Genomic DNA, 25,818 nt, shown 5'->3' on the forward strand with positions numbered 1-25,818 from the left:
TGACGGGTTTCAAATCATCGCAGTTATTATCCTTACTAATGGTCAACTGGCCCCCCTTTGGCCAGTCAGAGCCTATTTTACTAAGCTCCTGAGTCCCTGTGACATGACCCTAGTAGTCTCTGATAGCTTTGTTGATAACTAATGTGCTTTTTGATGTGACAAAATATTCTTGCCCCATCACTTCCAGTTACAAAATCCCATCAGCACTGCTTTTGAGATGACTTTTGCATCCATGCTTTATTTCTTTGTCCTCTGCCAGGAGTCAAGTTCAATTCATAATGGCCCCATCAAGAGATTGTTAACTCTTCCTATTTAGCTTGACCCACTTTCCCTAATCTTTCCTCACCCACACCCCAATGACTTATCCAAAAAAAACCAACTCATGTAAGCATAGTTTTCCCTTATTTAAAAATCTTCAGAAACTCATCTCTCCTTATATACAAAATAAGTCCAAATTTATTGACCTGATTTTTGAGGTTCACAATGATCTGGCCCCGGTTAGCCCTCATTTCACTTTGAATTTCCTGAAGCATATTCCACTCTAAAGCCAAACAATATCACCTCAATGCTTTAAAAATGTCCTGCAGTTCTCCACCTTCATGACTTTGCTTAAGCTGATCCCTCATTTCCACTTTTTTGAAATCACAGTAATAGTTCAGGACTCAGGTTAGAAGCTACCTTCTTCTGGGAGCTTTCACAAGCCAAGAATAGTCTTTGTCTCTTCCTTCTGGCATTTTTTACTCAACATTTCATATGTTAGTTACTCATCCACTTGTCTATGTAGCACAGAATGAACGCATAAATAACTACAAACTTAAAATAACTCAGATCAGAGCTATGTTACTGAATTTTCAATATTCAATTATTCTTTTATTTTAAGAAATGTTTAAAAGATACTGGACTGGGGCTTCCCTGGTGGCGCAGTGGTTGAGAGTCCGCCTGCCGATGCAGGGGACATGGGTTCGTGCCCAGGTCCGGGAAGATCCCACATGCGGTGGAGCGGCTGGGCCCGTGAGCCATGGCTGCTGAGCCTGCGCGTCCGGAGCCTGTGCTCCGCAACGGGAGAGGCCACAAGAGTGAGAGGCCCGCGTACCGCAAAAAAAAAAAAAAAAAAGATACTGTACTGATAATACCTTCTGGCATCTTTTCTCCCAGTTCTCCAGTGATATGTAAATAAGCTGCAAGCCCTAGGAAGCCTACCTAAGCAGTGATTCGAATGCTTTATCTCAAACTTGACATATTAATTTTGAACAAAGGGAATGAACTGAATTCTTAAATGAATAACAGAACAAACAGGGGAAAACATCACTGTGATCACTGCCACTTTTACTACCTCTTTCTGCAGGCAAACTAAATAAATAAATAAATAAAGAACCTCCAGAAAATAAAATATAATTCTACCAGGTCAAGTCAGAATGGATTCCATCATACTCAATCACACTGTTTTTCAATTCAGTATTTATAGCCTATAGTCAAGAATATAGTGGTATTTTGTGATAGGGCATCTAAAATATATATGACCAAGTAAGTAAAAGGAAAGCCTGAATTCTCTTTTCTTAGTTTCCTTTTATGCTCAAACTACTTGAACGGCATGCATTTCAGCATTTTCAGGCCATTTGTTAAAAAAAAGAAAAGAAAAGAGAAAAAAGTTTTATTTGGAATGACTAAAACACAGAAACCTCAGATCAGAAAGCTTTAAAAGCGACTCACTTGTCAACAACTCCAACCCACAAGTTCAACCCTTCTTTGATTATGTAGATTGAGAGAATCTATGTGGTTGGAACTGATAGAATAAAATTACTAATCTCTCTGTTAAAACAAAAAGTGTCTCTGCATGTTCCTTTCATAGTTTTGCCCTGTGAAGGTCATAGCAAGCAATCAATGTATCTGGTGGCAGGAACATTCATCTGTTTTGGTGCAGGGAATTTTATTCCAGAGTCTCTAAATATGAAGTGTGTAATTTTAAGCTTCAGATCACACCTTTCTGAGGGAAGACACTCATTAATGACAAAGGGGGTTCCGGGAAATGCCTTTCAGATTGGGTGTTCTCTACAGTCCAAGAACATAAGAGACCAGTAAGCAGCTTATTAACAGCTAGCTTAGGAGTTTTATATGTTGCTTTCCTTCATGGAGGTGGGTGAGAAACATGACCAGGGTGAGAAGAGTCTAGTTTACAAAAGATTGCATATATCTTTTGCTTGGATGGGATTGTGTGGTCATTAGAAAATGTGTTCCAGTTTCCTTAGCTTCTTTCCAATATGAAGCTGCTACCCTGAGCCTGGAAATACTTCCCCTTTGTGCATGATAAATTCTTCATTAAAAAGACAAATAATAGTGAAATTTAAATGCAGATGGAGTGCTAGTTTTTTTGACTTTTTAAAAGTTGGCTGACTCTTATATTTTATAACATTTTTATTTCAAATATCCAAAAATAGAAATATTCATTCAATACATTTTTAAACTTTTAGTCTAGAATGAGGTATTTTGAATGAACCCTATTCAAAATAGACAAAGAGCTCAGCATGGTAATTGGACTCTCTTCTCTTGGTGTATACTCAATTTTGACTACACGTAAGTTCCAATTATTTTCAAAGAAAACTATAACTATAATAAAATTAGTTGTCCTGATTTTATTTTCAAATTTTATATACCTGAAAGCATTCTCCTGCCATGTATAGTAGTAACAAAGAAGTCAATGTTAGCCAAGGAAATTGGAAGAAAAGGTAACCATATTGGAAAAGAAGTAAAATGATTATTTAAAATTTAAATAATTCATTATCAAGAAATACAAAAAATATCCTAAAATTGTTTAGAATGACAAGTAATAAATATTTGAAAAATTTGTATGTTTTATACATGTCAACAAAAACATAAAATACTGAAGAATTCCTCTTGTCCAATGCAATCAAGACAGCATTTGGTGGGTTAAAAAGAAAAAGTAGTTGGGCTTCCCTGGTGGCGCAGTGGTTGAGAGTCCGCCTGCCGATGCAGGGGACATGGGTTCGTGCCCTGGTCCGGGAAGATCCCACATGCCACGGAGCGGCTGGGCCCGTGAGCCATGGCCGCTGAGCCTGCGCGTCCGGAGCCTGTGCTCCGCAGCGGGAGAGGCCACAAGAGTGAGAGGCCCACATACAGCAAAAAAAAAAAAAAAAAAAGAAAGAAAAAGAAAAAGTAGTTGAAGTAGAGAATCATAACACATAAGGTAACAAATACCTAATTTTACTTAAAATTTATGATTCTTCATTTGCTGATTTTTTGATGTATGGTTACAACTTTGCCTTTATATATAGGTTTCACATCCTCATTAATACACATAACATATAGATGATTTCCAATTTTTATTTCTTGAGAGAGGAGTAAAAATTAAAGAACTTGCAAAGCAATCTGATCAAAAAATCCTTTAGATATTTATGACTTTTCCACCAAAACTGTACTGTAGCTTTGCCCAACTACAATTTAATGACATTTTCAGATGTAATTGAAACTTCCCAGAGCAATCAACTTGGTTAAAATAAACAAAGACTATCTTTTGTTTTTGCAATAATATATCATTAAGTTATATAACATTTAACTGAATTATGGAATTAACAATAACTATAGAAACTAGCCTAAACAGATTTGGGAAGCACAACTACTCTTGATGAGCAAATATCTCAGCTGATAGGGGCAGAAGTATATTAGACACCAGCCTATTAGCCCTGAGCACCTTTTCTTTGCAGAGGGAATAGAGAGTTTTGGTTAATGCAGGGAGTCACCTAAGAGCGCCCAAATAATAAATGTCATAGTTTAATTAGAAATAAATTTTACTATAAATATTTAGGGCATATATTTTGAAAAACTACAAAAATAAACTGAGATACATTGAAATATTTGAATTCGTGCAGAGATTTTAATTCTTAGACAGGATTATTCAATGCCATAAAGATATGAGCTTTCCCTACATTATAGGGAAATTGTATAGATACAATGGAATTTTAATCAAAATCCAAATGACTTTTTATTTTAAAACTGAACAGAACCACTAAATAATATTTTCCCAAAAAATAAAAATGCAAGAAGACACAGGGATATTCTGAAGAAGTGTAATAAATGGAACTTCTCTGTTACTATATCTTAAAACCTACCAAAAGGTACTGTCATGAAATAAAGTAGCTATGGTGCAGGAAGGGAAACTTAGATTAATGGCTCTGTACCCAGGACACAAAAATAAAACCAAATATTAATAAGAATTTAGTGTATTTATAAAGAGGCATTTAACATAGATCGTGAGCAAATAGATTATTTAATCTATGGTGTTGAGACAACTGGCTAGTTGTTTGAAAAGAAAAGTGTGTTTCATATTTCATTCATTACACCATTATACATTTCAGATGAGTCAAAAATATAAAGGCAAAAAATGAAACCACAGAAGTTGCAGTAGAAAATATGCATAAACAGTTTTATAATCTTTGGGAAGAACAGGTACTTCTTTGCATGAAACCCAGAAACCATAAAGGGGGCAAGTGAACAGAGTTCACTACATTAAAAAATTCTGTTCAGCTAAACATAAATAGGCCAAGAACATAACAAATAAACATTAAAAAGGTCTAACAATGAATGACAAAACATAAATTGCACGTATATGACAAAGTGTTAATACCACTAAAATAGAAAGAGCTTTTAAAAATAAATAATAAATAGAAAAATGAATAGAATGTAACACAGAATTTGTAAAAGAACTATAAAGATGCAATAAATATGTAAAGAGGAAAGGTAAATACAGAATTTTAAAAATCACCCATCTGGTTGGCAAAACAAAACAAAAAATGATGTCCAGTTTTAACATGGGGAATCAGACATGCTCATGCCCCACTGGTGGGGATGTAAATATTTACATATGCTTTGGAAACTGGTAACAAATTTTAAACAAACATACTCTTTATATTAAGGGCATACACATTTGAAGAAGTGTGGAAAGATATGTGCACAAAGATACTCACTGTGGAACACATACAGTATTAAGAAACAGAAATCAATAAACAATTTGTTGAATAAATTATGGTTCATCCATAAACTGGATTGCTACAAGCTATTTAGGAGAAGACATATTTTATATTTACTGACATGGAAAGATTTTCTTTACATATTGTCCTGTAAAAATGCAGGATGCAAACATTATATATAGAATTACTACTTGCATATGAAGTATATGTATAAAATATTGGTCTCCTTCTCTGTCTCCATGTAGGTAATATAATTATGTTTTATGTGTAGAGTGGATGTCTTTGGGTGGTGGGATAAGGGGATTACTTTTAGTTCTACTTTACATATTTCCATATTATTTGATTTTTCTGTAATAAACATGTTTTACTTTTTTTTTAACAGAAAAATATGTAAACTAGTCAACTTAAGTCAGACTAAGGAAGATTATTTCATTGAATTCATTTTACCATTTTAGTTATAATAAAAGCTAACCCTGTGGTCAGACATGATTTATATCTAATCAACAAACTTTATTTTTGGCCAAAATATACATGGAGTTGGAAGGAAATAATTCTTATTTTGCTTCTCACATGATAAATAGGATTTTATTTCTACCTATGTCTGAATCTAAATATGCAAAATAAATTTGAGAGTTAAGGCCTGATAATTTGAGTCCTGGAACTCCTCTTTTGGAGAGATACAGCATGGATACACTAGTTTTGCCAGTACCTCAAAATTACTTACAGAACAAGAGAATTTGGAAGCCCAGATAAAAGGTAGGCTCCCAGTCTGACTTAATGTTTGGCTTTTTACTATTATCAGAAACTCAAGTTATTTCCATATCTCAACTATTTTACTATTTTCAGCCTTGGCTTCAGCCTATCTCCTCATTGTTTTTTTGTTTTTTGTTTTTTTAATGGAAGTATAGTTGATTTACAATGTTGTGTTAGTTTCACGTGTATAGCAAAGTGATACCACATCTTCTTTATCCATTCATCTGTTGATGAACCTTTAGCTTGCTTCCATGTCTTGGCTATTGTAAAGAGTGCTGCTATGAACACTGAGGTGCGTGTATCATTTCAAATTATAGTTCTCTCCAGATATATGCCCAGCAGTGGGATTTCAGGATCATACGGTACCTCCATTTTTAGTTTTTTAAGGAACCTCCATACTGCTCTCCATAGTGGTTATACCAATTTACATTACCACCAATCTTTAGCCAGACTCATCAAGAAAAAAAGGGAGAGGACCCAAATCAATAAAATCAGAAATGAAAAAGAAGTTACAACCAACACCACAGAAAAACAAAGGATCATCAGAGACTACCACAGCAACTATATGCCGATAAAATGGACAACCTAGAAGAAATGGACTAATTTCTAGAAAGGTACAATTTCCCAAGACTGAACCAGGAAGAAATAGAAAATATGAACAGACCAATTAAAAGTACTGAAGTTGATTCTGTGATTTAAAAACTCCCAACAAACAAAAGTCCAGGACCAGATGGCTTCACAGGCAAATTCTACCAAACATTTAGAGAAGAGTTAACACCTATTCTTCTCAAACTCTTCCAAAAATTGCAGAGAAAGGAACACTTCCAAACTCATTCTGTGAGGCTAACATCACCCTGATACCAAAACTAAAGATACCACAAAAAAAGAAAATTACAGGCCAATATTACCACTGAACATAGATGCAAAAATCTTCAACAGAATACTAGCAAACTGAATCCAACAATACCTTAAAAGGATCATACACCATGATCAAGTGGGATTTATCCCAGGGATGTGAGGATTTTTCAATATCCGCAAATCAATCAATGTGATACATCACATCAAATTGAAAAATAAAAACCATATGATCATCTCAGTAGATACAGAAAAAGCTTTTGATAAAATTAAACATCCATTTATGATGAAACTCTCCAGAAAGTGGGCACAGAGGGACTATACCTCAACATAATAAAGTCCATGTATGAAAAACCCACAGCTAACATCATACTCAACAGTAAAAAGCTGAAAGCATTTCCTTTAAGATCAGGAACAAGACCAAGACGTCCAGTCTCGCCACTTTTATTCAACATAGTTTTGGAAGTCCTAGCCATGGCAATCAGAGAAGAAATAGTAATAAAAGGAATCCAAATTGGAAAAGAAGTAAAATTATCACTGTTTACAGATGACATGACACTCTACCGAGAAAGTCCCAAAGATGCTACCAGAAAACTACTAGAGCTCATCAATGACTTTGGTAAAGTTGCAGGATAGAAAATTAATACACAGAAATCTGTTGCATTTCTATACACTAACAACAAAAGATCAGAAAGAGAAATTAAGGAAAAAATCCCATTTACCATGGTTCTAATATGGTTGCCAGTAGCAATGGCACATTGCACATGTTTCCTTGGTGTGTCCATCAGGAGAGGAGAAGTAAAACTTTTCTCCCAAGCATGAAATACAAGTCCTTCCATTTAGTCTCACTGGATCAACTTAGGTCATGTGATCACCCATGAACCAATTGCATTTTTAGTATAGTGTCGTGTGCTGATTGCCTTGGATGGGGAAAAATAGTTACCTGGAAAAATTATAATTCTGTTTGGCATCAGGGCATGAATAACAAGTAGGTAACCAATACTGTCCACTAAAAATAACAATTTCTGGTATTTACAAGGTACAATTGAAAGTTTCATTTGAATCATCTCAATTGACTTATCATACTGATTAAAATTCACTGGATAATTTGGGGGATTATCCATATCACTTTAATTATATGTTTTGCTTAAATGAGTTTGGGGTCCTGGAGCAAGTGTAAATTTTCACCCAAATTAATAAATGTCTCACATTGCTGTTGTCCCCAAGGATCTGGCATTTTAAGTAGGCAGATAAATCTGGTGTAACTAAAATCAAAATAAATTACTGCATTCTCTAAATATCTTTGTTGCTATCATATTTGTAAAAAATCTCTGTTAAGATTTTTACTGTAAATCCTAGGAGTGAATTGTTTTTGTTCCAAAACCATAGCTCAATGACAGATAATATTGAGTAATAGATTTTGCCAGAAACAAAGAATATGCCAGAGGATAGTGATTAGAGAAATCCTCATATAAAAGCATTTGGAAGAGTACACAAAACAGAAACACACAGAGTTCTTACTGTAAGTGGAGAAGAGGAAAATGTTCTGGATCATAAATCACCCTAAATTTTGGTGTATATAATGTGTAGAATGTTAAATTTGGTTTTCTTTTCCATCAAGTCTTTTTGAACATGGTTGTTTATTGCCAGGTCATAAGAAGTAAACAGACACTTAATTTAGCATAATATTTAACTTATGCTGCAGCAGACCTACATTTCTTTCTTTAGTGAAAATGGATGGTTTTCTGCACACAGAGGTGAGAGTAAGTGACTACTGTGTTTTGCCCTCCTGTAAAGAGCTCAGCAGAGCCTTCCGACTCAAATCCTAATTGAATATTGACTAAAAGACAGATTTGAGCTCTCAGCACATAGAAGTACGGAAAAAAAAAAAGCTCGTTGGATCAAACAACAGACTCACAATTGTTTAGAACTGCTGCTTCGGTGGGGTGGGGGAAATGTGCTTCTGATTAATTAGAACAAGTACAAATCTTAACCTGTGTCTGTTTACTCTGAAGGTCTATAATGCTGAATCATAACACACAGAAGTACCTAGGCTGCCTGAGGCGAGTAGATAGGAGAAAGAAATCCTTTTCTTTTCTCCATTGCCAGGCAAATAGAAAAGAAAGCTGGCAAATAATGTAGGGTCATTGTCAAAGCTCATAGGAGGTAGTTTCTAACCTGGCCATGGAAAAATGCTGGAGCAAATCATGTCCTTTGCAAATAAGACATTCTGCTTGTGTCAACATATTCTTTGGAAAATTTGAAGCTTCAGCTGCCTTATAGGAAAACATATCACATCAAGACAAGGTCAAGGCCAATCACCCCCACCCCACCCCATTTGGCAATCGCTCAGATGTCTGCATTATCTGTGATGGGCCCTAGGCCTCAGTTTAGTGGTACTTCCATGGGAGCTACTCGGGGGTACAGGTCATTTACAAAGGCTCCCGACTGCCTATCAAATGAAGAACAACATACAAAGTCTACTAGTATTCAGTGTTTACCACTACCTGGTCCCAACCTTCGCTTCCAATCTTATGCCTTGTATGTGCTCTTTGTTCTAGCTTTGTGTGGCTTCTGTGTCTTTGCTCATGCTCTCCCTAGAAAACCTATTCTCCTGCCTCCCCGTATTCAAATACTACGTATTCCTCAGCTGCAGTGCACCCTCCTCCAGGAAGCCGACTGTGATCCTCAGGTAATTAATATAGTGTTCTGAAGCTCTAAGATGTTGTAATAACCTGTTGACCCAGGAAAACCTGAATCTTATCTTAGACCAAAGTCACCCATCTTCTCAGGAGACTGATGCACGCAGATGACATTGACAAATGGAAAATAAAATCCCTCTTTATTATAAGAACTTTGGAAGACTTGGCTGGAGCATGTAACCTTTCTTTACCCCTAGGCCTACATCTAAATTTACCACCTCTATTAACATGTGAAAGGTAGAAAAGAGTATAGTACCCAACAATGTGCAGGAAGAAAAAGACTACTGGGAACCTTGTGCTTCCCTTTTAATGTAAGGGACTCTGACCACTAATAAATGCAGTCCAATATCTTTTCTGGAATCTTACCACTAATATCAGAATCTTTCCACTTGAGGAGGAGTGAGGAAGGGCGGGGAGTGTGAATGTACCCTACCCACCCACCCCCAGCCCCGCAGATGCCTGTGCAAACTGGGCTCAGTTTGGGGAATAGAATCATATGGTGGTAGGGACAAGTTCAAGAATCTCCCCTAGTCCGGTTGGCACTCTTAGAAATGTTCTCTCCAGATCCCATAGCTGTACCACAAGCCAGGCCCCCTCCATTGCCCTCCTGTAGGCTTGATATAAACCTGGGGTTATTATGGGGCTCAGGCCCTCTTGGGGCCAGATTAAGCTCCATGTGAATCCTTTAGGTCAAGTGGACTGTGCAGTGGAATCACATGTACACTTTCTGAAATGACACCAGGTCCAGCTCTATGATCTTTGTCCAAGAGTCATTATGTCCTCCCCAATGTTATGCAGGAGTGTTTCTGCACCTGCACAGGAAGGTATCAGATACTGGTCACTGAAATTCAATATAATTTAAAGGGCAGGCACCTTGTTTTGCTTTTTTAAGATTTGTAAGAAGAGAAATGAACACTCATACCCCACGCATTATGACAAATACATAAAAGTTACTCTAATAAACTGCAGAGAAGGGTCAACAGTTGTTCCAATGGAATGCCTTTGAACTAGTGATTCAAGACCCTTCTACATATAGGCACTAGTTTTCTGAGATTTTCTACAAATTTCCCCACAAAAATATAAAGATGATCTGTGTTGGATAAAACATTCAAGCCTAATACAAGACCTTTCCTCACACTGTGGAGACATTTACACCCCTCCCTCCTCTCCCTCCTCCATACTCTCCACACACTACGCTTAGATGAATCTCCTTAAAACCATTTAGTGGTCACGGCTTTGCTGTGCTCAGAATTCTCAGTGGTTCTCCATGGCCTACAGGATAAAGTACCCCCGCCTCCGCCCCACTCCTTTACACTGGTGGTGTTCATCCACAGTCGTGAACAAAACCTTTGTTCTTATTTCTTTTTATCTCCAATATTGGAATCTTACACAATCCTATTTGTTCAGAGGTCCTCAGACTTGCTTTGTACTATCTCATCTCTGAATACATGCAAGTGTCTTTCATTCCTCCCAAAATACATCACTTCCCCATCCTTTGATCTTCTCAGTTAGTTTGAGGCTTAATTCAAATGTCACTTCCTCCATCAAGCCTGGTCAAAGCCTATTTTATCTGTTAAGCAATTGAGTCACAGTGACCAGAATCTCGAAATTTTCCAGGGGCCTAAAAAAAGTCCGAGATCTCAAATGAAATGTACTGTCTCCAAAATGTACAACTAAAACTGGAAAATCAAAATTAATAAATGTTTATTTAAATGACTTCCAAATGTATGTCAACTTTATTCATTGTTAAATTTAGAGCTCCTAAAATATCACTACAATTAACAACAATTGGTAAGGTTAGGTTTTTTTCAGTTTGCCAAAGTTCCTATGAAGATATTATGATTCCTGAGAAATCATAGTCATTTATTAACCAAGTCATATAGACAAATAGTTTCAAAAGCAAGACTGAAAAAAATCCTTTCCAGTTTTTTCATAATAAAAAAGATAAGTGACTGTTGGAAGTGAGGTACATTTTAATATATTTGCTATAAGACTTTCTAAAAACGTGAGTCACTATGACTTTCAAAAGTCTTCAGTGGCCCTGTGACTTCAAGACCAGCTCCACGGTGGGGGGGCCCTAGATGTGTTCAGGAGGTCCAGGTTGGTGTTCTATGGCCCCGTGCAGCCAGTAGGACATCTCTGGACCCCACTCCCACTGCAAAACAGGGATTTAGAATACATACTCCACGTATGCAAAAATCTTGTTTTAAAGAAGAAATGAGGTTATCTCAGTGAACTTGCTATAAATGGTAGGGAATGTTTATTACTCTAAATAATCATGAATTCAACCAGCATAAATTCATGCATGAACTATTTACTGAGCACCTATTATGGTGCACCATCTACCAGACACTGGAGAATACTAAATGATCATCATTGTAGAGTCAGGAGAAATAGGTGTACATTGAAGTAAGATGTGCCCAATGCCATAATATAATTAAAACAGCACAAGGTTAACAGTGCCAGCTACGGTCAGACCGCCTGGACTCCAACCCACCAACCTCTTACTAAATGTGTGACCTAGTGCAAGTTCCTTAACTACTTTGCCTCTTGGTTTCCTCATCTGTAGGGTTAAGAGGATTAGTACATATCTTATCAGGAATAAATGAGATAAAGCTTATAAACTTATAGAACAGTGAGTATACAGAGTAAACATCAAATAAATAGTCACTATTCATTCCTGTTCTTTTTTTTTTTTTTTTTTTTTTTTTGCGGTATGCGGGCCTCTCACTGCTGTGGCCTCTCCCGCCGCGGAGCACAGGCTCCGGATGCGCAGGCTCAGCGGCCATGGCTCACAGGCCCAGCCGCTCCGCGGCATATGGGATCCTCCCAGACCGGGGCACGAACCCGTATCCCCTGCATCGGCAGGCGGACTCTCAACCACTGCGCCACCAGGGAGGCCCCATTCCTGTTCTTTTTAATGCCTAGGTGCCACTGTCTGCCTATGAGTGTGATGGGCAAAATGGGAAGGGCTTTTCAAGCTGGAGGAAGAGCATGTGCAAAGATACTGTGGCACAAAAGAGCATGTGATAACGCAGGGATGTTAAGGGCTTAATACAGGCTGAAGCCAAGGGTGCGTGCAGAATTGCAGGAGTTGAAGCTGGGTGGGGAGGAAGGACCCAGTTATGCCATGCAAATGAGTTTAGAGTTTATCCTGTGTAGGCAACAGAAAGCTGCAGAAGCATTCTGAGCAGGGAAAGGTCATGACTGGACTGGTGCTTCAGAATGATCACTATGGTAGATGGATGGAATGAGGGCAAGAAAGCAAGCAGAGAGAACAGTTAAAAGGTTATTGCAAAAGTCCATGCAAGCAGTCATGAGGGCCTAAAGCAGGGCACCAGTGATGAAGAGGAGAAAGAGACGAAAACTTTATCAGGAGGAACCTCAACAGGATGTGTGTATCCTTTGGTGGCAAGGACGTGATGACCAACAGTGAAGATCTGAAGCTGAGTTGTGCACTTCAGCCTTGAATAGCTTGGTTATATAGGAGCACCAGAACTGTATTCCAGAACTGTAAGACAATACATTTATCTTCATTGAGTTCGAAAATAGAGGGGGAAGGAGTCAGTGAAAAATTCCACTGTTGAGTGGTCTGAGGACATCCTAGGGGAGATGTGATGGAGGTCAATGCTCTTCCAGGTGTAATGTGTAGACCTGTGTCATCTGTGAACTGCTCGTTACTGGTCTGCACCAAGATAAAGTGCTAGTACTGGAAATTACATCCACTCTATCATTAATCGGTTCAATTTAGCTGACACTTTTCTGTAGCAAGACTTTCTGGAAGAAAGCAGTGAGTTGATTTACATTCTAGTGCAAGTTCCTTATCTCGTTGTGGACCCATGACAAAACATTCACTGATTGCAGCAGTCTGAGACCACCCCTTCAGCAGCACTGAAGCACGGATTTGAGGTCTGGTGACAGGGCTGTCCTGGAGCCCCAGATTTGAGAATGCAAGTGTAGAGATGTTAGTAGCCAAAGCCATCATCAGTGGTGAGGCTGCTGAGAGACGGGACAGAGATGAGAAGAGGGCTGTACTAGTTTGCTAGGGCTGCTGTAACAAAGTACCACAAACTAGGTGGCTTAAACAACAGAAATTTATTGTCTTACAGCTGTTGGCAGGGTCAGCTCCTTCTGAGGGCTGTAAGGAAGAATATACTCCCTATCTGTCCCCTAGCTTCTGGCCATCTTTGGTGCTCCTCCCCTGTAGAAGAATCACTCCAATTTCTGCCTTCCTCTTCACATGCTGTTCTCCCTGTGTGCTTGTCTCTATGTCCAAATTTCCCCTCTCAATAAGGACACCAGTTATAATGGATTAGGGGCCACCCTAATGACCTCATCTTAACTAATTACATCTGCAAAGACCTTATTTCCAAATAAGTCCCTATTCTAAGGTACTGGGGGTTAGGACTTCAATGTATGCATTTGGGGGGGGGACATAATCAACCCATAAAAGTGAGCCAAAGATGAAGACCTGAAAAAATATTTAAGATTCAGACACTTACCACATCCTGCCTTACACTATGAGCTCTGTGTTCAGTGTTGATGTACCTCAACTTCTCAAGCAGACTGATAGGTTCTTAGAGATCAGGAAAGCTGTCTAAAATGTTTTTCCATATTTTGCCTACAGAATTTAGTGAGTTTCTTGTATGTAGAAGTGGTTCAAAACAATGTCGTCTGATGATGTATAACAAACAAAAATTGAATATGGAAGAGCCCCCAAGAACTGTTTTGAACACAGTATGTTGTGACACGCTGCCTTATAGGCAACAGTTGCTGTACTTGTCAGAAAAATCGCCAAAGGAGATGTTCAAGATATATTTTAACTCATTTGCTTAAACAACTCTATGCCTACCATCCACACCAAAAGGCTGTTCTTCTGCATGGGCAACAGAAGGCATAATTATTTGCAAGAATTTTCAGTGTTTCCCCTGTGCTTTCTTAAGTGGCACATTAGCTTCTCTGTACCACTGTGCATATTCTCCAAAATCCCATTGTCTTTCTGAAAGCACTACAGCCCCTGGAGGGTTTGAAACTTAGCATGTACTCCCCAAAAACTTAGGGATTAAAAAAGAAGTTAACTGCAAAGTATCTCAAAACTTTCCTACTGCATGAAGTGGCCCTGAAAAACACATCGACAGGTTGCATTTTCCTCCCATAGGCTCTAGAGGACGTCAATATATTATCAGTTTATTCCATATCTCTCAATTTTAGAAGGGTAGCCAGGAGCTTGGAACACTTAGGGGTTTGATAATTCAATTTACTTTTCAAACTTCTCAAATGTTTGCTCTCCTTGTTAAAATGAAAGGAAGGGCTTAGCAAAGATAATTTTCCCTTTGACTAGTGAAAGGCATCAGAAAAATCCATACCTAAGCAGTTTTTCTTTACAGACATTTCACACCCATCTTATATTCTTATTACCACATCCAATATGTGATAACACTACAGTCATTATTTATTTATATTCTAACTACACTCTGAAGGGACTTTAAACAGCTTACAGTGAGGGAGAAAACAGTGCCAAAATCCCATGAGAATAAAAGTATAGAAAAGAAGCATATTTACTTATGTCTAAATATGTACAACTTAGATTCTATTATATAACTTTGGCAATATTGAGATTGCTAATATTTTCAACAGCCTAACTTTCGCTAGTGCTGTTGACTGCTCATTATGTTTTTTTCTTCAGAAAGAATTGAGTCAAATAAAACATATGTCCAATATGGAGATTTAGTTCTCACTTCGGCTTAAGGTTTGGTCACTTAAACATGCACTATGGTGATTCAAGTTCAACTGAGAGTCGGTCACTGCAAGAAATTCATCATTGCTTATGGTCTTTGAAAGAAGCCTTTCCTCTATAACGGATCTAGAAATTTGTCAGTTGTTGGTATAAATAAACCAGACTGGGAGGTGACTGATGGTATGTTTCTGCAACAAGAATTATTTTGAAACCATGGAGTAACTGGATTACCCTCCATGGTTTCCACTAAGAAGCTTTTGTAAAAGTATGTGAGTTGTGTCTCCATGAGAGAGGCAGACTGTATTTAAGAGCCCTCCATGTCCTCTCCATAGAAACTTCCTAGGAAATAAAGCATCAGCGCAGAATTTCAACAGTCAATGTCTACAAGCACCTACTATGTTCCAGGCACTGTTTTAGGAGATGGGGAATCAAAGAGGAATAAAATGTGGTCCCTGTCTTTGGGATTCCTACAGTCTAGTGGGAAAGAGGTACTCACAGAAAAGGTAATTTAAATATAATGTATAGGAGGAAAAGGAGCAATAGACTAGGGAATTACAGTAGCATTTAGCCCAACATAAAGATTTAGGTAAGGTTTCTTGAGGGAGGTAACACCTGAGTTAATTAAGAAACAAACAACAGCAAGTCAAGACAAATGAGAAAGATGTTCTAACAGGAGGAAGAGCATGAAAAAAGGTATTGTAGTTTGAAATAGCATATGGGGGGCATTTGGTGGACAAAAATGCAACAATACCGTTATTGCTACTAGGTCACAAAACTGACCAGGGATTTGAACCAGAGACTGATGGCCTGCAGAGTTAATGAAGTGTCTCAACAAAAGAGAAATAGGGATGTATTGTACCCTCAACCTCATCTATTCTGTAGACAATGCTATCTTGGTAACCATTGCCTTCTGGGTTGGCTTATATGTCAATAATGATGATCAGGATGATGGTAACAGTAAGGCTTACTCTGGTCAGAACTTCACATACAGCCCTTTCACAGATAAAAATAACACAAAATTGCACATATCAACTTAGCAATAACAAGAACAAATACTTACATACCACTTACCACAGGCCAGGCATTGTTCTAAGAGCTTTACTGTATTATCTCACTGAATTTTCACAAGAACTCAATGATGGAACTACCATTACTATCCCCACTTTACTGATGAGTAAACTGAGCCACAGAGAGTTTAAGTAAGTTGCCCCAAATCACAGAGCCAGTGTGGGGTACATCCAAGGAAGCAAACCTAGGCATTCAAGTTTCAGAGTTTATGCTTTTAACCACCATCCTTCACTACCCATTGCATGTCAAAAGCAATGACCAAACAGATGTATATGTATGACTGATTCACTCTGTTATAAAGCAGAAACTAAAAAAAAAAAAAAAGCAATGACCAGACTTTGAATCATTGACTGACTTTATCCCCTTTCTTTACCTGCTAACAATAGAGAAGTAATTGTTATATGCTTGGACGGACAAAAGAAAAAATAATAAGGTAATTCTGATTGTCAGCCTTCCAATTCTGCAGAAACTATAAATCTGATCCCAACAGAGAAACTCTTGCCAGACACAGGGAACAAAGAGTTCCAAGTTCTAGATCTTTTTCTTGGATGCATTACAGAGGCCAGGGTCAGACCATCAGTATCTGAGCAGCAATGGCGAGAGGAGACGGTGTTGGCAAGAACCAGAGAGCTGGAGTCCTAACAACCATAAACATACGACGTTCCTTTAGAACAAGCAAGTGATTAACATTCCATGATTTAAGTGATGGCTGGTAGTCTTATTTCTATTGCTTTTTGCAGACTCATAAAAACTCAGGCTCAGGGCCTCCCTGGTGGCGCAAGTGGTTGAGAGTCCGCCTGCCGATGCAGGGGATGCGGGTTCGTGCCCCGGTCTGGGAGGATCCCATGTGCCGCGGAGCGGCTGGGCCCGTGAGCCATGGCCGCTGAGCCTGTGCGTCCGGAGCCTGTGCTCCGCAACGGGGGAGGCCACAACAGTGAGAGGCCCGCATACCGCAAAAAAAAGAAGAAGGAAAAAAAAAAAAAAAACTCAGGCTCAGCTTTGCTACATCTTCCAATTAGAAGAGAAGCCAGAAATATAAATTTTTACATGAAATAACTTGAAAGCTTTAAATACTGAGAAGTCTAAAATACATTGTAGACAAAACAAAACATATATTGGGTCAGTTTCATCCCATAGGCTGAGTCTCTTGTGTATTTCTGTAGCCTTATAATCTTTTAAGATCTCACCTCCTCATCTAAAAACGTAGACAGAGTGAACTTTATGTCAGATTCTTTGAAGACCATGCCTTACTTTGCAATGTGAATACATACCAAATACAAGTTTGAATGAAATGATAAGTCTCGATAATTAGTAACCTCATTTCCCAGAAAGAAATATCAACTATTATATGCAGAGGTGAAAGTAGAGATTATTTGAGGCTTCCCTATCCCCTCTTCATAAGGCAGATGAAGAAATTACACCAGAGACAGACAATGACTTGCCCACAATCAGTGGTTTATTAATGGTAGAATTTGAGCTCAAACACAAGTTTCAATACATAACCTTTCTCCTCATCAGCCAGCTTTTTTTATTCTGTCAAGGAAGTCATTTGAACTCCTAGATCCAGCCATGCCTGCAGTCAATCACCCTGCACTGGATTTTTCAATTACATGTACCAGTAAACCTTTTCCCTCCCCCTTATTTTCCTATTGATGTAGCCACTTCAGTTGGGTTTCTGTCACTTGCAACCAAAAGAATGGGACTATTAGTCCCAGAAACAATGACTCCTTTCCACATTCCTGCTACATCCTGCTCTTCTCCAAACGGGAATACCTGCCTTTCCTTATGCTTACACAAATCATACAAATTCTTTAAGACCTAGTGAAACTGAGCAGGATCCTGTGGGGCTCCTGGGCATGGAAGCCTTTCTGTGTCCCCCATTTCTGGTTTGAAGGGAATAGGCTTCAGCCTCCATGATCTTCCCTGAGTTCCAAAGGTCAGGTTCAAACAGTTGCTAATCAGGGAAGGGAGGGGATGCAGAGACAAGGGATGAGCAGTCAAGAAACAATCTTGTGGGCTTGGGACACGATCCTGGTTCTGACTCAAGGGATACACATAACAGTATCTTTGAATTCTTCTGCAGAACTAGAATCCCCCAACAAAATGGAAGATGTTATCTACTTGATGAAGCATTCTTCTTCCAGAGAGAAGATCAGGAGACCACCTGAGTCCAGATTAAAGGAATACAGGCCCTACACACACGCTGATCCTTATCAGCAACACGCCACCGCCCCCCCCAACCATTGCTATAAAACTCCTCACCAAATTCCCCCTGTTGGGACCCACAGTTTTGTAGGGCACGAGCCCACTGTGTCCCCCTTTGCCTGGCAAAGCAATAAAGCTATTCTTTTCTACTTCACCCAAAAGTCTGTCTCTGAGATTCGATTCGGCACCAGCGCACAGAGGCTGACTTTTCGGCATCATTAACCCTACTCTAGTTCCCCCATGAAGATTTTCCCTACTACTATATCCAATCCTGTGTGTGTGCGTGTGTGCGTGTGTGCGTCCACATACGTACTCTCTGTCCCCCTCCCCTACTTTAGTATTTGTAATCAGCATCTTACAATTAAACACTATCTTATTCTCAATTTATTTGATATCTTCCAAACTAGAACATAAGCTGCCAATTCAGAAGCATATCTCAAAGCTATCTTCTGGTTCTGCCATGAAGCCAGAGAGAGAACTGGTCTTTTTCAGAACTTAGCTTTACGTTAGTAGAACTCTCCTGATCATTCCAACTTAAGCTGTATAGACACCGGGACCCAAATACTGGTTATATTTCAATGTGATGGCCTATGGTTGTGTATTAAATTTGCTTTTGCCAGAAAAAGACCTTGGAATCATTTGACGTTTACCATTTTACAAAGTACAACATTTTAGGGATGAATGATTTAATTTCCTTTGTTCTTCAGTCCAGTTTTAGGGACGCAAAAGGCTATTCCAAGTGTGTAATGAGGCAAGAACTTCTCTTATTACTTTTTTGGTATCCTGCATCTTCAAAATGTCTCTACTAGTACCAGTGCATAACAGTTCCTGCCCATTGCATCAAGAAGATTGGGGAGGAAATGACAAAAAGCATATTGAAAGAATTCAATTCTTTCCCTGAAGAAGAGAAAAACATATAATTCTTTTTGAAGGAATCCTGGGTTGAACAGTCGCTTAGTTTTCTCAAAAGGTGAGAATATTTTATTTTTTTAAATGCAAATTGTGTTGCCCTGACAAACAACCCTTCAGAATTTTGAATAGTGGAGCTAACCCAAGTGCCTCAAAGCACATCTGAATGCATGAATCACCATTATTGATTTAAAATACACACACTCACACACATATATAGTTCCCTAGCACTAGGTCTTAAATTTTACGCAAGTTATGGGTTTTTGAGTCATAACTGAACAACAAAGTCAAAGAAGTTAATGAATAAAGAAGGAATTTCTCTGGCTAACAGTGACTCAGTGTTAGCCATAATTTTAGGGCAAAATATAAGCTGAATCACATGGAAATGAGTAACTTGAACTTACAACACATTTGGCCTAGTCAACAGTTCTCTTGAATGAAGAATTCATATAGAACTGACACAACTTTAGGATTGCCCCTTTCTCTCATCATATACATACAGACACACATGCATACACACCTGCATATGCACACATAATATTCATTTTGGACATCTGTAACCCAGGCGTTACGAATAGTTCCTAGCTAACTAAAAAAACAACAACAACAACAACAACAACAACAACAACAAAAAAAGCAAAAAACTAGTCATGTCAATCTACACATTACACAGAATTCTTTACAGTGCCTGCTTTTACATTCCCTCAAGAACATCTATAAGTAGCTAGTTCACATGAGGTAGCCACTCATCACCATTACTACATAACTTAGAAACATATGGTGTAGCTCTGCCATGCCAACTTCTAGGTATTCACTCTAGCATTCTGACAAAAGAAGAAAAAACAAGTTCAGAACTGTTTTTCAAATTGTCATTTATCAGCTGCTGAAACATACATGGTGACAGCCTGATGACTAGGTTTTTGTTGTGGTCATAAATTATCATTACCTGCATGTTATATTTAGATTCACAGTAGTACAAGGAAAATATACCTACAAATGATAAAATATTGAAACTAAGCAAAACCCTGTGGGTCTCCCAGGTACAAATGCTTTCTGTGTCCCCCTTTTCTTGTTTGTAGGAAATAGGCTTCACTTAACCTCTATGACCTTCCCTAAGTTCCAAAGGGCAGGTTCAGTTGTTAATCAGGGAAGGGATAGGATGCAGAGACAAGGGGGGAGCAGTCAAGAAACAAAAATGCAGCCTTGGGTCAGGGTCCTGGTTCCTCCTCAAGGAATATACGTAACACTATCTTGGAGCTCTTTTGCAGAACTAAGGCCCACACCCAGGTGGAGGAGGGCAACTTCTGGCTGAGCACAAGATTCCCGGAGCACCGCCCTGTTACATCACCACCAACCAATCAGAAGAAAGTCACACACCCTGGAGCCCTCACCCCAAATTCTGCCTATAAAAACCTCCCTCCAAACCATCAGGGATTTCGGGATTTTTGAGCATGAGCCATCCGTTCTTCTTGCTTGGCTCTGCAATAAACCTTTCTCTGCTCCAAATTCCTACATTTCCATTTATTTGGCCTCACTGTGCCTCGGGCACACAAACTGTGTTCGGTAACAATATGTTTTCACATAGTCTGTTTCGAGTCCCCTCTTTTAAGTGGGAAGAGTGTTAGAAAGTCTAGGCATTCTCTTTCCCAGTAAAAGTAAAACCGAAGTAATTAACTATCAGAATGATCCAGCAACAGCACCTTTTTCCTCTACTTCCCAATCGTTCTTCTGAGCTAAAATACTTTTTTTTCCCCAGCTCAAACCGCACAGACAGACTGACAACAGTCTGCTGTTCAGATTTACCAGCTAACAGCCCATCTCTCTCCTTCACACTCTTTATGAAGTTAGTACTTAAACGATTATTTTGCCCATGTTGACTATTTGATAGGTGCCCAAAGGGGGAGGGGCAGGTCTTTCTCAACTCAAATAGAAATAATCCTGAGTAAAGAAGTACACGAGGGGCTTCCCTGGTGGCGCAGTGGTTGGGAGTCTGCCTGCTAATGCAGGGGACACGGGTTCGAGCCTTGGTCTGGGAGGATCCCACATGCCACGGAGCAGCTGGGCCCGTGGGCCACAACTGCTGAGCCTGCGTGTCTGGAGCCTGTGCTCTGCAACAAGAGGCCGCCATAGTGAGAGGCCTGCGCACTGCGATGAAGAGTGGCCCCCGCTTGCCACAACTAGAGAAAGCCCTCACACAGAAACGAAGATGCAACACAGCAAAAATAAATAAATTAAATTAATAAAAACTCCTACCCCCAACATCTAAAAAAAAAAAAAAAAAAGCCCATGGGTTCATCTTAAAAAAGAAGTACACGAGACATGCTATCACTTCTGTTTTTAATTTTAGAATATTCCTGGCCAGTGTTGTATATTAAAAAGATAGGATGAGAGAACTCCATGCCTAAATTCCCACTCTTTCACCTGTCTACACAGTGCTTTAGGCAAATTACAAAACCTCTCTGAGTCTCAGCTTTCTTTTCTAAAAATGAGGATGTAATTCCTGAAATATGAAGAGAACTTAAAATGATCTAAGAACAGAAGTAGGAAGTTAGGTTAAAAACTAAGGAAATTTAAATAAACTGTAGATTTTAGTTAACAATAATGTTAACAATAATGTATCACTACTGGTTCTTTAATTGTAACACATGTACCATACTGCTGTAAGATAATTATAGGGGAAAACTGCGTCTGGGTTGTATGGAAACTCTCTGTACTCTTTTCTCAATTTTTCAGTAAATCTAAAACTCTCCTGAAAAACTAAAGTCTATTTTTTTTAAATGACCTAAGGTAGGTGCCTTGCACATAGTAGGTACTTGAAAAATGGTAGCCAGTGTTATGACATAGACTATTTGGTTTCATAAAGTCTATTAAACTCTGTACAACATGACCTTTTTCCCCTCAACTATATGGAGATATAATTGACATAGAACACTGTGTAACTTTAAGGAATACAGCATGAGGATTTGACAATATGACCTTTTCCTTTTCCAGCAATTCTTTTTCATCATTTTCTACCCGACCCCATGCCACCCTATTCCCTTTCTCTACATCATTTTTCCTCTTTTTCTAATTCATCCATTTCTATTCTACTACAAACTCATGTTTACTTTACAACTAGTTTTTATTTCTCCAAGACTAATTCATCAATCTTATTTGTCGGCTTTAAATTTTACCACACTGATTATGCAAACTTTTAGTTACTTTCAATGACTGCTCCTTAAAAAAAAAAAAAAAAGTTCAAGCTTTCTACTTGGAGAAAAATAGCAGAACAGCTTTTTCCAGAAAGGCATGAAACACTTAAAAGATATAGTAATGGGTAGAACTCGTTTTCTGTTGTAATAAAGAGATAGATATTCAGCTTCCCAGTATAGACAACAGCCGTGAGGCAGCTTTGCCGGGATATGTATTTAGTCTGCTGCAACAACTAAAAATAGTTTGACCAAATGCCAGTGTTATCAACCTGTCCTGGAGTCCATCTGATATTAAGGTCATGTGTAAAAACAGAACTCACTTGCCCCTCAAAACCATAGCTTTGGGGCTTCCCTGGTGGTGCAGTGGTTGAGAGTCCGCCTGCCGATGCAGGGGACTCGGGTTCGTGCTCCGGTTCAGGAAGATCCCACATGCCGCGGAGCGGCTGGGCCCGTGAGCCGTGGCCGCTGAGCCTGTGCGTCCGGAGCCTGTGCTCTGCAGTGGGAGAAGCCACAACAGTGAGAGGCCCGCGTACCGCAAAAAAACAAAAAACAAAAAACCACAGCTTTGAATGGATCCAGGTAAAACATACCAGATCAGATCAGAAAAACTAGCCTCATGACGATCTTTCTGGCTGAAGGTTCTGTTTAGAAGAAATGGGTCTTCATGAAAATGGATTTCTTTCCCCATTCTGGTGCTGGATTTCAGCCTCTATTGGAAGGACAGAGCTATAGAGCCTTTTGACTGATAAAGGGAAGTTTGTTTTTTAACTTTTAAGTGACAACAGTTTTCATTGCCAAAGGAACAGGACATCTTTAGCAGGTGCTGTTAATAGTTAATAATGGGATAGATTTTGGAGACAGAATTGCCCCTGCTATCAAGACACAATTACCAAAATAATTCCAACCTGAAACTTGAAATATCAGGCCCTGTGGACCCAAACCCAACCTTAAAAGAATATCCAAAAACTTGTACTGTTCGGAGAATACTTTTGCTCTACTGTAGCTCAAAATCCTCGTTGAAAAAGCAAGGGACCACTGATGGGGGTTTGAGAGTGGAAGTGTAGCCCACCTGCTCTTTCTCAACCAGGAAATGAGTTTTATTTTTTAATAAAACTGATACCCAAGCTTGTGATAGCCGAAATAAATCACCAGCTCTGGGTGGTGTGTGTACGTATACAAGCAAAGCAAACAGAGAAATCTGTGTTAACTCAAGATAAGGGTGGATAAATATAGGAAAACCCAGCAGTCTACTACAGGCAGCACGTAATTCAGCCTCAAATAGCAGCAACCGAGAAATTCACTATTTTAAGAAATTGGTCTCCTAACCTCCATGGGGTTAGAGATAGCTTTATCGCCCCTCACACCGCCCCTCTAGGGGCTTCACTGGTTTTTCTGTTAGTCCAGCTGCTGCAGACTCATCTAAAAGAGAACGGGATGCTTTCTTCACTCACTCACTGCAGCTGGGGACCTGACCCCTTCTCTTCTGGGCCGACGCCCTCGACCTGCATTAACTAACCCCTCCTTTCTCTGGCTGGAGAACAGCTGATAGAAATAAGCACTTTTTTCACATCAAAGGCAGCCCAGAGCCTCCTCAGCCTTGCCAGCCTCAGACACAAAAAGCTTTTGATGCTTATAATTGCGAGGCTTTTTCCAGCTGCACTTTATCAAGCTAGCAGCGCCAGGGCTTGGAGGGCCTCGCAGAACCAGAAGGTGGCGGCGAAGTCACCTTGGGAAAAGAAGGGGGTCAGAGGGGGTAAGGCAGAAGGGCTGACCCAGGCAGAAGGACCAGACGGCGCGCCCCTGCTCTGGGGTCAGTGAGCAAGGGGAAGGGAGATTGGAGGGAAGCCCAGCCAGAGTGAAGCGGTGTCCAAGGACCCCCGAGGCGACCCTAATAGGTGATCAAATGACCCGGGCGGAGGGTGCCCTTCGCAGCATCACGGGAAGCTTCGCTTTCTGCGCTCGCTTCCTCCCGCCTGCCCCTGCGGTTGCTCTCTGCCCGCGTTAGCCTGAGAGCAGCTCAGAGGCGCTCTACTCGCTCCGCACCGGAGCCCCCCCTCTGCCGGGCGCCCCCGCCCGCCCGCCCAGCGCCCGCCCAGGAGGGCGGGCCGGGAGTTGAGCGCAGCCGCCCGCCGCCGGAGAGTGCTGGGAGCCCTGCAAGCAAGCCAGGCCTCTCTGGGCGCCGCGGGCTGCAAATCACTCCCCGAGCCTCCCGGGCCACAAAGCGGGACTTGCCCGCCTCGCTCCCCGAGAGGGAGGCCCGGGCACTGGATGCTGCGCTCCAGGCTCCTTGCTGGGCCCGGGCAGCTCCTGGCGCGCTCCGGGCTGGGTTGGGCCAGGCCCAGCCGCGGAGAGGGGGCCTCGTAACCCCTTCCCCCGGGCGCGGTCTCCTCCGCCTCCAGCTCCTCCTCGCCAGCTGCGCCGCCAGCTCCCATTGTGCGCCCCGCCCGCCTGGCGACATCCCGGCGCTACTCCCTGGGCCTCCCAGGCGCACCTACCTTCTGCTGCCGGCGAGCCATGTCGGTGGGCTGCTTGGCGTTGAATGGGTAGGCGATGCACCGCATCACGAACACATAGAGCTGCAGCCTCTTCTTCCTCTCCTCCTCCTCTTTCTGCAGCCGTTCCAACTCCTCCTTCTCCTTCTCGCTCGCGACCGACGGGCTGGGGCTGGAGGGCCGGCCGCCACCGGCGCGGCTGCTGGGCTGCAGACCCCCGGCCCCGCCGCCGCTGCTCGCGCCGCTGCCCCCGCCGCCGCCGGCGCCCGCCCCGGCTCCGGCTCCGGCGCCGCCGCCGACCCCCAGCCCGGCGCCGCCGCCCGAGCCTTCGCTGGTGCGGCTGGGAGACAGGCGCGCGCTGGACGCGGCCGAGCTGAGCACATCCTTGCTGCTCTCCTCCTCCAAGATCTCATCCGATTCCTCTTCGCTGGATGAAGGGTCCAGCATGGTGGCGCCTGGGGGGGGGGGGTCCCTGGAGCCCCTGGCTTGGGGTGCAAAAGGTGGGGGGCGCTGGAGGCAGCTGGGGGTCGGCTCTCCCGGATGGCCGCTTCTCCCCAAATCAGGGAGCGGGCGCGCTGCTGCTCAGCCTCGGCCGCCGCGACTGCTTCCTCCGCCCGGCGTTCGAGAGCTGGGCTCAGACTCAGAAGCACGAGGGGAGGAGGGGGAGGGAGGGTTGCGTCCGTGGACCCGAGGTGGGCAAGGGGGAGAGTCAGTTGCGAGCCCCGAGCCCGCAGCCGGATGCCATCTGCAGCCGCTGAAGGAGGCGCCTCCAGAAAAGATGCCGAGTGTTGCAAGCTGTCGGTGCAGCCTAGAGCCGAAGAGGCATCTTGCCGATTGGGGAGGGAGCGGCGCTTACGTGTTTATTGGCTTAACTCTCCCCTGTCCGCGGCGTAAGGGTGGCTTCAGAGGGCTGGAGCGGGGAGA

The 25,818-nt window shown here is 41.2% G+C and overlaps 1 protein-coding gene across 16 annotated transcripts in view; it reads right to left on the bottom strand.

The window, feature by feature from the left end:
* CADPS (calcium dependent secretion activator) overlaps positions 1 to 25,480 on the bottom strand; it is a 481,350-nt gene extending 455,870 nt beyond the window's left edge. For 13 of the 16 annotated variants that reach the window (XM_060111563.1, XM_060111565.1, XM_060111566.1 and 10 more), the window contains exons 1-2: positions 25,202 to 25,480; positions 24,898 to 25,093 (exon numbers count right to left, since the gene is read on the bottom strand). In XM_060111563.1, the coding sequence (XP_059967546.1) occupies positions 24,898 to 25,093; positions 25,202 to 25,341 (336 nt within the window). In that variant the 5' untranslated portion in view covers positions 25,342 to 25,480. Of the gene's footprint in view, positions 1 to 24,897 lie in introns of all 16 variants that reach the window. The other 3 variants (XM_060111554.1, XM_060111551.1, XM_060111552.1) reach the window with 1 other exon arrangement.
* Between the last annotated feature and the right edge of the window lie 338 nt (positions 25,481 to 25,818).

The sequence above is a fragment of the Mesoplodon densirostris genome, chromosome 10 (assembly GCF_025265405.1).
Source record: "Mesoplodon densirostris isolate mMesDen1 chromosome 10, mMesDen1 primary haplotype, whole genome shotgun sequence".
Lineage (NCBI taxonomy): Eukaryota > Metazoa > Chordata > Mammalia > Artiodactyla > Ziphiidae > Mesoplodon > Mesoplodon densirostris.